General features: G+C 42.1%; 1 protein-coding gene across 2 annotated transcripts in view; it reads right to left on the bottom strand.

The window, feature by feature from the left end:
- Positions 1–14,881, bottom strand: part of ndc80 (NDC80 kinetochore complex component) — a 62,527-nt gene that overhangs the window by 30,041 nt on the left and 17,605 nt on the right. For both annotated transcript variants that reach the window (XM_087976170.1, XM_087976169.1), the window contains exons 5-6: positions 9,037–9,209; positions 2,688–2,790 (exon numbers count right to left, since the gene is read on the bottom strand). In XM_087976170.1, coding sequence (XP_087832296.1) covers positions 2,688–2,790; positions 9,037–9,209 — 276 coding nt within the window. The remainder of the gene's footprint in view (positions 1–2,687; positions 2,791–9,036; positions 9,210–14,881) is intronic.

Raw genomic sequence — 14,881 nt, 5'->3', positions numbered from 1 at the left:
CCTGGTCCTGACCAGATCTTTTCAAAGAATCCTGCCCCTGGCTGATATATTTGCATCATAGCTAGCCACAGGTGAGATCCTGGAAGACTGGAGGGTAGCAAATGTTGTGCCTTCATTCAAGAAGGGCTGCAAAAAATAAAATTGTGAACTACAGACCAGTAACTCTAACATCTGTGGTAGGTATGTTACTCGAGAAGATTCTGAGATAAGATATACATGCATTGGAAGGACAGGGACCAGATGGGCCAATGGGCTGAGACGTGGCAGATGGAGTTTAATTCAGATAAATGCAAGGTGCTGCATTTTGGGAATGCAAACCATAGCAGGACTTATATACTTAATGGTAAGGTCCTAGGGAGTGTTGCTGAACAAAGAGACCTTGGACTGCAGGTTCAAAGCTCCATGAAAGTGGAGTTGCAGGTAGATAGGACAGTGAAGGAGGCATTTGGCATGCTTTCCTTTATTGGTCAGAGTACTGAGTACAGGATTTGGGAGGTCATGTTGCGGCTGTACAGGACATTGGTTAGGCCACTGTTGGAATATTGGAAGGAGACCAGAATTGCATGCAATCGGAAAGATGTTGTGAAACTTGAAAGGGTTCAGAAAAGATTTACAAGGATGTTGCCAGGGTTGGAGGATCTGAGCTACAGGGAGAGGCTGAACAGGCTGGGGCTGTTTTCCCTGGAGCGTCAGAGGCTGAGGGGTGACCTCATAGAGGTTTACAAAATTATGAGGAACATGGATAGGATAAATAGACAAAGTCTTTTCCCTGGGGTCGGGGAGTCCAGGACTAGAAGGTATGGGTTTAGGGTGAGAGGGGAAAGATATAAAAGAGACCTAAGGGGCAACTTTTTCACGCCGTGCGTGGTACGTGGATGGAATGAGCTGCCAGAGGATCTGATGGAGGCTGGTACAATTGCAACATTTAAGAGGCATTTGGATGGGTATATGAATAGGAAGGGTTTGGAGGGATATGGGCCAGGTGCTGGCAGGTGGGACTAGGTTGGGTGGGGATATCTGGTCGGCATGGATGGGTTGGACTGAAGGGTCTGTTTCCATGCTGTACATCTCTATGACATTATGACAGGGTTTGATTAGGAATAACAAGCATGGCTTTGTGTGTAGGAGATCATGCTTCACAAATTTGTTAGAGTTCTTTGAAGTGACCAGGAAGGTTGATGAAGACAGGGTGGTAGACGTAGTCGATATGGATTTTAATAAGGCCTTTGATAAGGGTCCACATGGTAGGCTGCTCTGAAAGGTTAGATCGCATGGAATTCAGGGGGACCTGACAAATTGGATACACAATTGGCTTGGTGGTAGGAAGCAGAGGGTAATAGTGGAAGGATGCTTGTCGGACTGGAGGCCTGTGACTAGTGGAGTGCCTCGGTGTCAGTGTCATAGAGTCATAAAGATGTACAGCATGGAAACAGACCCTTCGGTCCAACCCATTCATGCCGACCAGATATCCCAACATAATCTAGTCCCTGCTAGGCCCATTATTGGTTTGTTATCTATATCAATGATTTGAATGAGAATGTGCAAGGCTTGATTAGTAAGTTTGCAGATGACAAAAATAGGTGGTATCATGGACAGTGAGGAAGGTTATTACTATGCTGAGAAATGGAAAATCGCATTTAATATAGATAAATGAGAGGTCTTGCATTTTAGAAAGTCAAATCAAAGTCGGAGTTTCATGGTAAATGGTAGGGCCTTAAGGAGTGTCGTGGAACAGAGGAACCTTGGAAATCAAGTGCATGGTTCACTGAAAGTGGAGTCACAGTTTGACAGGGCAGTAAAGAAGGCTTTTTATCAGTCAAAGCATTGAGTATTGAAGTTGGGAAGTTATGTTGCAGTTGTGCAGGATATTGGTGAGGCCACACTTGGAATGGTGTTCAGTTTTGACCACCTTGCATGCAGCCTACCATGTGGAACCTTACCAAAGGCCTTACTGAAATCCATACCGACTACGTCTACAACCTCGCCCTCATTAACCTTCCTTGTCACTTCAAAGAACTCTAACAAATTGTTCAATGTTATTAAACTGGAAAGAGTGCAGAAGAAATTTACAAGAATGTTGCCAGGACTCAACGGTCTGAGTTGTCGGGAGAGGTTGGACTAGTTAGGACTTTTTTCTTTGGAGCGTAGGAAACTGTGAGAGGGATCTTACAGATGCGTATAAGATCATGAGAGGCATGGGTAAGGTGAATGTATTCAGTCTTTTTCCCCAGGGTTAGGGAATAGAGCACTAGAGGGCATCAGTTTAAGGTTAGAGGAGAAAGGATTAAAGGGAACCTGAGCGGCAACATATTTTTTAACATAGAAGGTGGTACGCATATGGAATGAGCTGCCAGGGAAGTGGTTGAGGCGGGTACATTAACATTTAAAAGGCTTTTGGACAAATACATGGATAGGAAAGGTTTAGAAGGACATAGGACAAATGCAGGGAATTGGGGTTAGTGTGGATGGACATTTTAGTCAGCATGGACCAGTTTGGCCGAAGGGCCTGTCTCTGCTGTCTGACTCTAAATATCCCGAGGAACCTCACTCAGACGGTAATGTTGATTCCTATGGAAATCCCTGATTTGTTTAAAGTTGGTCCACTTTTACAAAATCACAATTTTCAGGAACACAGCTCACTGTAAGCAATTCCAAAATTTTGTTTTATGAGGATTAGAGATTCTTACCTTAACATTATCCATCAGCCAAACCAATGCACCAAGAATCAGTGGCCAAGTATGTGGAGCTCCTACTGTATACATTGAACTTTTTGACAACGGAAAAGGATACCTTAAATCAACAAAGAAACAAATTCACTCCTTTGACACTATCGTACTCAATCATGTAACATTGTCCTATCAAATTCACATTAACTCAAGTAAGCATGTGAAACATCAAATATTGAATTGCCTCACTGTTTGATGGTCGTGAATTGTCTCCAATGATCACTGTGTCCTTTTGCTGTGTAGGTACACTTATTACTGTTAGGATCGTTTCAAAACTCTAGCCCATTGACCATGAGGGACTGGCGATATATTTGCAAGTGAGGATGACGTATGATCTGGGAACAATCTTGCAAGTTGCAATACTCCCAGGGTATCCTAATTGGCCTTTCGTTTCCACCCGGTGCTACATTTTTGCCATGCTTTTTACCAGCCAGCTCCCCCCAAATATCGGTCCTGGCTTTGAGTCACGATCTAGCCAACCTGGCTACGTCCTCACCCCAAGAGTTGTTCCCAAAATGCCTCCTGAATCACTCCTACACCACCACTCCAGTCATCTTCTATAAGGTTGGATGCATTAGCCTTGTATCCACTTCAGTTATGAAAAATAAGAGACAACTTGATTGAAACATAATGGTCTCAACAGGGTGGAGTTTATAACTAAGGATCACAATTCCAAAACAAAGCTGCCCCCTTAAAACCGAGATTAGGTGAGTTTATTTCTCAGTTGTGAACCTCTGGAACAGTCTTCCTGAAAAAGCATGGAAACAGAGTGTTTGAATATTTTAAAGGCAGATTCTTGGCCTGTGAGAGGATGAAAGTTTATAAGGGTAGGTGGGAACGTGGTGGGAAGGTGACTATCAGAAGCGATTACCTTAATAAATACCTACTTCTTGTTCAAATATCTCCCTACTTTTATATTCATTAGCAAATGGATACAAGATATCCCAATATTCTTACTTGCAAGGTTCAACTTTCTAATCGCCTTCCTAGCTTTAATCTGTCTGAAGGACTTAATCCCACCTTGCACGTGTCACAGGTTCTTCTTGTCTTACAAGCCTTTTTTAAAATTTGTCTTGATAATCACACCTTCATTTTTTTTTGTTTCTCATATCTCTATTTTCCTCTTGGTTGAGGGATCAATAACCAGAGCATATTAAAGTTTACTGGTGATGAGAGGAAAGCAATTCCTCATCCAGAGGGTGGTGCCTGTAGGGGTGGGAGAGACAGAAATCCTCAACATGGTATTTGGATGTGCACTTGTGACACCAAGGCATAGAAGGCTGTGGGCCAAATGCTGGAAAATGGGATTAGAAGAGTTAAGTGGTTGTTTTTGACTGACGCAGACTCATAGTAAACCTCTGACTCATCTTGCAGAATCTCCACTGTTGGTCTTCATACAAGTTCTTCCTTTTAAATTCATATTGTCTGTTTATTTTGTATTAAACGAGTACAGCACTTTCCTTTTAGCAGAATAAGGACATTTTCTGAACTCCTCCCACTTGTAATCTATAGTTTTATCCCCCATTAATAGTACCATTTCCTATTTATCCGCAGTTAAATTTAAAATCTTGGCTCCTGCTTTGCCCTTTTCTTTCATATCTGAATTCAATCATGTACTTGTTAGTTAAGTGCTTCCTTATTGTTAGATAAAGACTAATTGAATTTTGGATACTATTGGGGAGGATGGCCTCTCAAAGGAAAGCAGCAACGAGGTCTGTGGCAACACAGAGCTCTATTGTACAGCAGACAAGATCAAAGTGTAAGTGAGCAGTAGTGATTGGGGAACTCTATAGTTAGGGACAAAGAGGTTCTGTGGCCACAAGCAAGACTCCACTATGGTGTTTTGCATGGGACAGCATAGTGGCTCAGTGGTTAGCACTACTGCCTCTCAATGCCAGGGACCTAGGTTCGATTCAAGCCTCCGATGACTTATCTCTGTGGAGTTTGCATATTCTCCCTGTGTCTGCATGAGTTTCCTCTGGGTGCTCTGGTTTCTGCCACAGTCCAAAGGTGTGCAGGTTAGATGGATATGGGAAATGCATAGTTATAGAGACAAGGTAGGGAAGGTTGATCTGGATGGGATGCTCTTGTGAGGATCAGTGTGGACCTGATGGGCTGAATGGCCTGTTTCCACACTATAGTGATTCTATCATTCCCCGGTGCCATGGTCAAGGATGTCTGAGCAGGGACAAGATATTCTGAGTGGGTGAGCAGCCCTAGGCTGTGGTCCATATTGCTTGCAATGATGTAAGCAAAGAGCTCAGGGAATTACGTAGGCTGGGGCTCATTTCCATGCAGTATCGGATGCTGAGGAGTGATCTTATAGAGATTTATAAAATCACGAGGGGCATGGATAGGGTAAACAAACAAGGTTTTTATGCTAGGGTGGGGGAGTCCAGAATTAGAGGGAATAGGTTTAGGATGAGAGGGGAAACATTTGAAAGGGAACTTTAACAAGGAGGGCACCTTTCTCACGCAAAGGGTGGTGCACGTATGGACTGAGCTGCCAGAGGAAGTGGAAGAGGCTGGTATAATTACAGCATTTAAAGGGCTGGATGGGTATATGAATTGAAGAGGTTAGGGGGATATGGGCCAACTGCTGGCAAATAGAACTAGATTAATTTAGGATATCTGGTCAGCATGGGAGAGTTGGACCAAAGCGTCTGTTTCCGTGCTGTACATCTCTATGACATTTGACGGCTCATTCAGCGAAGCCATATGGGTAGACCTCAGAAGTAAGAAGGGTGCAATCACTTTGGGATTGTACTGCAGGCTTCCCAATAACCACTAGGAGAGAGGGGAATAGTTTTGTGAATAGACTACATGGAAAACAAAATCGGTTGTTGTGGTAGGTAATTTTAACTTCCCCCTATATTGATTAGGACTTCCTTTAAACCCAGAGGCTTGCATGGGGGAGATTTGTTTGGTGTGACCAGGATGTTTTTTTGAAATTCCTGAATTAGTAAACAATCCAACCAGGGAAACGAGCCTGGCCTGGTGAAGGAGCATTTTGGGAGCAGCGACCATGAATCTGGAAATTTTACATTAGTTATAAATGAGGTCTTTGGGTGAAGGCATCAAATTAGGGGAAAGCTAACTACCACAATATTATGCAGGAATTGTGCAATGCAGACTGGGGGTGTCTGTTTGAGAGTAAATTAGCACCTGGCATGTGGGCATCTTTTAAAGGCCACTAGGTTAGAGTTCAGGAGTTCCTTTGGAAATAAAGGATAAGGGTATCTAGATTCAGGAACCTTGGATGACAAGGAAACTGGAGAGCTTATTCAAAAAAGTAAAAGGAGGCATGTGTAATATTTAGGAAACTAAAGACAGTCAGAGCCCTTGAAGAATAGAAAAGATAGCAGGAAAGAACTTTAACAAGGAGGGCTTAAAGGGGCATGAAATGTCTTTGGCAAACAGAAGGAAAATCCAAAGGTGTGTTAAATACGTAGCTAAAAAGGGTAGGTCCACTCAAGGACAAAGGATAGAACTTATGCATGGTACTGGAGGAAGGGGTGAGGTCCTTAACAAATACTTTGCATCGGTAGACATGTGGATGGTGAGTCTCAGGAGGGCTAAGTTGATATTCTATGGCACGTCAATATAGAACAGGAGGTAGTGTTGGGTGTTTTGAAAAGCATTAAGGTAGACAAATCTCAATGACCTGATGGGGTCTATCACAGAATGCTGAGAAAGGCAGTTGATGAAAATGCTGGGGCCCTGTATGAAGTCTTTGAATCCTCTTTAGTCACAGAATAGGTCCCAGAGGACAGAGTAGCCATAATCGTTCCTTCGTTTAAGAAGGGCAACATAATCTGGGAAATTACAGCCCGATAAGCCTCATGTCAGTGGTAGGGAAATTATTGGGAAAAATTCTTAGGGATGGGGTTCACTTACATTTCAAAAAAAAGATAAATGTCGTGAAAGGCAGCATGGCTTTCTGTGGGGGAAGGTTGAGTCTCACAAATGATCGTTCTTTTGAGAAAGTGACAAGGATGATTGAGGGTAGGGTGGTAAATGTTGTCTATATGGACTTTGCAAGGCTTTTGACAAGGTCCCTCATGGCAGGCTGATACAAATGGCAAAGTCACATGGGATCTAAGACTGGTAAGGTGGATACAGAACTGGTTTAGACGTAGGAGATAGACTAGCGGTGTAAGGCTGTTTTTCCTGATTGGAAATCTGTGACCAGTGGTGTTCCGTAGGGGTCAGTGCTGGCATCCCAGTTATTTGTGATATATGCAAATGATTTGGAGGAGAATGTTGGTGACCTGATTAGTTTCAGGATGAAACCACCACTGGGAGAGCTGCAGATTGCGAGCAGGATTGCCAGATGATACGGCAAGATATGGATGGACTTGAGCGGAGAAATGGCAGTGGAGTTTAATCAGGACAAATGAGAAGTGATGCATTTTGGAAGATCTAATGCAGGAGGGAAGTGTATAATAAATGGCAGAACCCTTGGTTGCATTAACATAGAGAGATCTAGGTCCACAGTTCCCTGAAAATGGCAACAAAAGTGGATATGGTGGTCAAAGCAGAAAATGGCATGTTTGCCTTCACCAGTTGGAACAAAGAGTATAAAAATTGGCAAATCATGTTGCAGCTGCATAAAATTTGGGATACATTTGGGATATTGCATACAGGTCTGGTCACTACACTATAGGAAAGATTGAGGCTTTGGAGAGTGTACAGAAACAGTTTACTAGGATGTTGCCTAATTTGGAGTGTACTAGCGATGAGGAGAGATTGGGTTCACTTGAATGTCAAAAGATGAGAGGTGACCTGATAGAAGTTTACAAATTGAGAGGCATGTTTGGAATGGATAGTCAGTCTTTTTCCCCAGGGTCAACTACATGGAGATCATTGGTTTAAGGTAAAAGGTGTAAGTTTAAAGGAGATGTGAGAGGCAGATTTTTTTTTTAAAAAGGTGGTAAGTGCCTGGAATGCATTGCCAGAGGTGGTGGTGGATACAATAGTTGTGTTTAAGAGGCATCTTGACACCTAGGCAGAGAATTGAAGGATAGCTCAGACAGCTCAGTGGCAAAAGGCTTTTAGTTTAGAAAGGTATACGTTGGTGCAGTCTTGATGGGCTGAAAGGCGTGTTTGTGTTTGTACTGTTCTTTGTTCTAATAGATGGTTTTGTTCTCTAATTGGTACAAAATGTATGATTTCAGAAGATAAGAAATTTATGCCTTTGAGATTCTAATTTTCAGTGTGGAAACAGCTAATGTCTCCTATTATAACATCATGGCAAAATATTTCTGTATCCCACTACTTTACCATTGCTGATGGCCTATAAAATCTAGCATCCTTTTCGGTTCTTTTCTTAGCAGTCTACATTCAGTTCAATCTAATTAACATCTCCCTGAAAGATGCAATCTTGGTCAATATTGCTACTCCGTCCTTCTTGCCCTTTTGAAGACTGTCCCAATTTTCTCAAAAAAAAACCTTAGCATGCAGCATTAGTCCAAACCATGGTCTCAAAAAGCCTATGTTTTTCTGTCAATTCTGAAGGATACCTTTAAAATGCAAACTTTTTGCTCTTAAATGTTTCAGGCCTGTGATCTTTATTTAGAATATAGACCTAAAATGTTAATTGCTTTCCTTTTCACAAATGCTGTATGACCTGCGAGTAGTTCCAGCATTCACTATTTTTATTTAAGATTTCCAACATCTACAGTACTTTGCTTTTCTATTGCTATGATTTCATTTTTCTTGAAATAAAAGTTAGCATGAACAATTTTTGGAGAAGCTCTTTTCACTGCCCCTTATTGCATGAACTCTGGTCAGAAAGCTAATGAACAGTACTCTGCCCAGGTGGTTAAGATTAATAAGTAAGTGATGTGAAAGACATGCATTTTGTCAGGAACTTTACAGAACTGTTTAATGGGTAATGGATTTACCCAACATTTTCATCAAGAATACATATTTCATCATTCCCAATTTGTAGTGACACCTCACATACTGAAATTGAAATATTGCTTGTTATTTAATCACACAGCAACCAATTTGTGTGCATCAAGATTCTACAAAACCAAATTACACAAACTGCCATTTTGAAAGATTTTGTAACCCTGAGGCCAGTGGCTTTTTATTTCTGGAAATAAAACGTTGCAATGACATGGGTCAGTCAAAATGATTCAAAATTTCATTTGAAGGATGATATTGCTGGCATTCAAGGCTGCACTACTGTATAGTCAACCTGGACCACATGTTCATGCTCTCAGTGGGGTCTTCTCACTCTGAAGAAGATATTGCAGCCAACCTGACATATATATTGTAGATCTGAAAACAGTTTCAGTCTTACCCAAGAGATTTGAAGATCCGAGGAATCTCTTCCTCAAACTTTGAATCCGGCATCTGGTAAGATTGATCAATCAAGTTATATAAAAAGGCAAAGATCTTCAGAAATTCCTTGGAACTGGGCGATTGCAGACTCTTAGTTGATACAGGTTGTGGATAACCATATTCCCCGAGGAACTTGAACAAATATAGTAAAATAGATTATCTTTTAAATCACACATTTGATTCAATTTTAAGTACAATAATAAGAATTCTATGAACTAGATACTACCTATTGAATATAGGTATTGGATTGGAGAATACAATATCCTTGAATACATATGGAATTAGAGAGAATGGAGGACAGAAATTCGCCATGCACGAATGGGCACATCCTTGCAAAAAAAAAAAAAAAATTCTAGTCTTTACTTGGTCCTTCATCACAGCCATGGACAACTGCAAGAGATTACACACCAACCCATTTTCTACCATTTTGCAGAAAGCATTCAAGAAGTTGTATCAATACACTAGCAGTAGTTACTCACCTGAAAAATTACACAACGATGGATTTTACATTGATCATTTCAACATTGTGAGAATCATTGGGAGCTTTCAAGAAAGTGGTTCCCTTTTGAAACTTAACATAATTGCAGTGACTGCTGTTTTTCAAGATGCCACTGCATTACAATATTTGGAGGTAAATCAGAAATCTAACATGAATTTACATCAATGGAAGCTAATTTTCTTTTTAAAAATACAGCATTTTGTATAAACAACTGAAATTTCAATATAAAAATTGAAGGGGTGAAAAAAATACAGTTTTATCATGGAGAATACTTTGAAATTTGTACTATCTCATTGTCTGAACATCAAAAAAGGAAAGTCATCTTGTTCAACAAGGATGCAGTCGCTTTGATATCTTCCAACAGTTTTCTACAGTTGATTTAGGAATTAGTCTGCCCTTCAAAAAAGTGAATTTGCACCAATTTTAAACAGTCTGCAAGATTGAATAGAGCTCAATGTTAATGAGTCAGATATCATGGATGCGTGTGGAACATCTGGCGATTTTAAGCAGTTCGCTCCTTCATCTCAGGTGAATAAATATTCCTTCCATTGTGGCAAGAACAATTTTATTAATGTGGTCACAGCTGGAGGTTTTTCAATAGATTGCAGATGAGATCATTTATAGTATGCTTAGCGGGCTTGAAGTGTAGATGCTGGATGGCTATTTTACCCTTGGGGGAAAGAGTCTGGGATCAGTGGACAGAATCTCAGGGTCACCCACATAAGAAAGGATGATAAATTTATTGAGGGTAGGGAATCTGTGGCACATTCTAACACGTAGGGCTATCAAGACTGGGTTGTTAAGTACATTCAAGGCTGAAACAGGTTTTTAAATCAGCAAGGTACTTGGTCATGCATATAAGGCAAGAAAGTGAAGTTTAGGATCATCAGTCATGATCGTATTGAATGGTGGAGCAGGCTCAATGGGCCAAATGGTCTAATTCTCGTCCTGTGGCTATGGTCTTACAAACCTTCAGGGAAACCTTCAATTGTGCAAGTGTGTCAAGACACTATCGCTCTTGGGTTCATACTTACAGGAAAAGTAAATGCATGGGAGTGAATGCAGATTGAAAAACATTGGAGCAGTCCTTGGTTTGAAACAGGAAGCCAAAACAAAGGTTATTAGTTTATGATCAGCAAAGATTCATGTAGAAAGATAACACCATAAGTTAATATAGTCATATAGAAGGGCATCTGGTTTATTTAGTTTTCCAATTTGCAGAGATTAGCAAATTCTGTGATTTGCTCAAACATTCACGTACTGTCTCTCTCAACAAAGCAGATTGACGCTTGTAACTGTCCTTCTTACTCAATTGGAAGAATTTGAGAAAATGCAAAATACAACTTTATCGAGTGCAGATTAACAAATACTGTTAATATACTGATGCTCTTGAATCATTAGATATTGGACAGTTTAACCCAAATTACTCAAAACATTGCCACTATGTAAGAGAATAGTTCAAAACCTGCAACACTACTTACACACTCAACACCAGTGCTGCATTCGAATTGCCGATAGATTAGATTAGATTACGTACAGTGTGGAAGCAGGCCCTTCGGCCCAACAAGTCCACACCGACCCGCCGAAGCGCACCCACCCAGACCCATTCCCCTACATTTACCCCTTCACCTAACACTACGGGCAATTTTTAGCGTAGCCAATTCACCTAACCTGCACATTTTTGGACTTTGGGAGGAAACCGGAGCACCCGGAGGAAACCCACGCAGACACGGGGAGAATGTGCAAACTCCACACAGTCAGTCACCTGAGGCAGGAATTGAACCTGGGTCTCTGGCGCTGTGAGGCAGCAGTGCTAACCACTGTGCCACCCAGATAGTAGCCATGATGTGGAAGTGCTGGTGTTGTACTGGCATAGACTAAGTTAAAAATCACAGAACACCAGTTTGTAGTCCAACAAGTTTATTTGAGATCACAAGCTTTCAGAGGGATGCTCCTTTGTCAAGACAGAGAGATCAAAGGACCATACAATTCGTCGAAGTGAACAAACATAAAATGCTGATGGAGAATTCAGTTAGAAAGGGGATACAAGTTTTGATAGATTCTGAGTTTAATTCAGAATCTGTTTCAAGTCACTCCTCCAAGATAATTAAGCATTTTATCAGTGTCTGCCTAACTTTCCAAACTTCAATCAGGCAGAGATACAAGAGGTGACATCTCTGGTCAGACACTGAATTGTGGGTATAACGCCTCGTTCAATCTGTCTCCAAGTTTTAAATCAGGCTGGTCTTGTTCCGAAAGCAATTTATAAAGTGCCACACTGACTAAGTACAAATTGTGTATTTTGAACAAAATAGAACAAAACTGCAAACAAACAAACATCTTGGATGAAATTATTCACCCATAGATTTATATGCATTGTGACAGAAAGTGTGTGTGTGTGTGTGTGTGTGTGTGTGTGTGTGTGTGTGTGTGTGTGTGTGTGTGAGAGAGAGAGAGAGAGAGAGAGAGAGAGAGAGAGAGAGAGAGAGAGAGAGAGAAAACGCGAGCGCCAAGAGTGAGAGAGAGAGCGAGAGAGCCTGTGAGAGCGAGAGCGTGTGAGCGAGAGCGAGAGAGAATCAATGTGAATGTAATAAGTAGTTCAGTTACTAATTAAGGTAGAGAAGTCATAATTTATCAAGGCAATGCTGTCAAAACAGGACAGTAAGGAAGATTTTACAGATACAAAAGTGTGGTGGGGTCACCTGTATCACGACATGAACTGAAGATCACAACTGAGGCCATCTTCATGGGTATGGTATGGAATTTGGCTATCAGTCTCTGCTCAGCAATTCTGTGTTATTGTGTACCTCAAAGTCCACGTTGGAGGACACTTGCTCAAAGATTGGAGGCTGAATGCCCTTGACCGCTAAAATGTTCCCAGACTGGTAGGGAAGACACCTGTCTGGCATGGTGTCCATTCAGCCATCTCCGTAGCATCTGCGTGGTCTCACCAATATACCATTCCTTGGGGCATCCTTGCTGCAGCGTATTAGATAGACAACATTGGCCAGGTCACATGAGTATCTGCCATGTATGTGGTGAGTGGTGTTCCCATGTGTGATGGCATATCCATGTCGATGATCTGACATGTCTTGCAGAGATTGCCATGGCAGGGTTGTGTGGTGTTGTGGTTGATGTTGTCCTGAAGGCTGGATAGTTTACTGCGAACAATGGTCTGTTCAAGGTTTGGCAGTTGTTTTGAAGGCATGAAGTGGAGGCATAGGGAAGACCTTGGCGAGGCACTGATCATCATCGATAATGTGTCGAAGGCCATGAAGAACGTGGCATAGTTTCTCTGCTTTGGGGAAGTACTGGACAACAAAGAGTGCTCTGTGTCTGCCTTCTGAGGTTGATGCAGTTTTTCACTGTGGCACAGCATAGAATCCCTGCAGTTTGGGCCAAATGGCCTGCTTCCATCAAGTACAAACCGACCCTCCAAAGAACATCCCACTCCTAATCCAATCCCCACAGTTGTCCAGTACTTTCCCAGACTGAAGAAACTATGCCATGTTCTTCATGGCCTTCAACACATGATGATGATCAGCATCTCACCAAGGTCTTCTGTACGTCTCCACTTCTTGCCTTCAAAACAACCAAACTATTTAAGGTAGAGAGGTCATAATAATTTATCACGGTGATGCTGTCAAAACAGGACAGTTAGGAAGATTTTTACAAATACTGAACAGTGTGGTGGTGTTACATGTAGTCTGACATGAACCCAAGATCAAGGTTGACGTCATCTTCATGGGTATGAAACTTGGCTATCAGTCTCTTCTCAGTTATTCTGCATTGTGTATCTCAAAGTCAGTGTTAGAGTTCACTTACCTGATGATTAGAGACTGAATGCCCTTGAACATTGAAGTGTTCCCATTGTTTTTAGCAAACTATCCAGCCTTCAGTACAACATCAACCACAACACCACACAACCTGCCAAGGCAATCTCTGTAAGACAGGTCAGATCATCGACATGGATACCTACCATCATACATTGGAACACTACCCACCATGCACATGGCAGATACTCATGTGACTTGGCCAATGTTCTCTTTCATATACTGAAGGCAAAGATGCCCCCACACATGGTATATTGGCTACGAAGATGGATGAATAGACAATCACCAGACAGGAGTGTTTCCTCCCAGTCTGGGAACACTTCAATGGTCAAGGGCATTCAGCCTCTGATCATCAGGTAAGTGAACTCCAACACTGACTTTGAGATACACAACACAGAATCACTGAGAAGAGACTGACAGCCAAGTTTCATACCCATGAAGATGACCTCAACCTTGATCTTGGGTTCATGTCAGACTACATGTGACACCACCACACTTCTGTATCTGTAAAATCTTCCTAACTGGCCTGTTTTGACAGCATCACCTTGATAAATTGTTATGACCTCTTTACCTTAACTAGTTTGCCCAGCTTTGTATTACTTAGCCATAGAGATGTACAGCACGGAAACAGACCCTTCGGTCCAACTCATTCATGCCAACCAGATATCCCAACCTAATCTAGTCCCATTTGCCAGGACTTGGCCCATATCCCTCTAAACCCTTCCTATTCATATACCCATCCAGATGCCTTTTAAATGGTGTAATTGTACTAGCCTCCACCATTACGGGCAGCACGGTGGCACAGTGGTTAGCACTGCTGCCTCACAGCGCCAGAGACCTGGGTTCAATTCCCGCCTCAGGCGACTGACTGTGTGGAGTTTGCACATTCTCCCCGTGTCTGCGTGGGTTTCCTCCGGGTGCTCCGGTTTCCTCCCACAGTCCAAAGATGTGCAGGTTAGGTGAATTGGCCATGCTAAATTGCCCGTAGTGTTAGGTGCAGGGGTAAGTGTAGGGGAATGGGTCTGGGTGGGTGCACTTTGGTGGGTCGGTGTGGACTTGTTGGGCCGAAGGGCCTGTTTCCACACTGTAAGTAATCTAATCTAATCTAATCTAATCTAATTTTCTCTGGCAGCTCAATCCATACATGCACCACTCGCTGTGTGAAAAAGTTGCCCCTTACGTCCCTTTTATATCTTTCCCCTCTCACCCCAAACCTACGCCCTCTAGTTCTAGGCTCCCCCACCTCAGGGAAAAGACTTTGTTCTATTTATCCTAATCATGCCCCTCATGATTTTATAAACCTCTATAAGGTCACCCCTCAGCCTCCAATGCTCCAGGAAAAACAGCCTCAGCCTATTCAACCTCTCCCTAAAGCTCAAATCCTCCAACCCTGGCAACAATCTTGTAAATCTTTTCTGAACTCTTTCATTACACTCTCTCACGCAAACGTGTGCACTCACATTATATGTCAG

The sequence above is a fragment of the Chiloscyllium plagiosum genome, unplaced genomic scaffold (assembly GCF_037043375.1).
Source record: "Chiloscyllium plagiosum isolate Xiang-an unplaced genomic scaffold, Cpla_swu_hap1 HiC_scaffold_28, whole genome shotgun sequence".
Taxonomy (NCBI): Eukaryota; Metazoa; Chordata; class Chondrichthyes; order Orectolobiformes; family Hemiscylliidae; genus Chiloscyllium; species Chiloscyllium plagiosum.
This window is presented reverse-complemented; position numbering and strand designations above follow the sequence as displayed.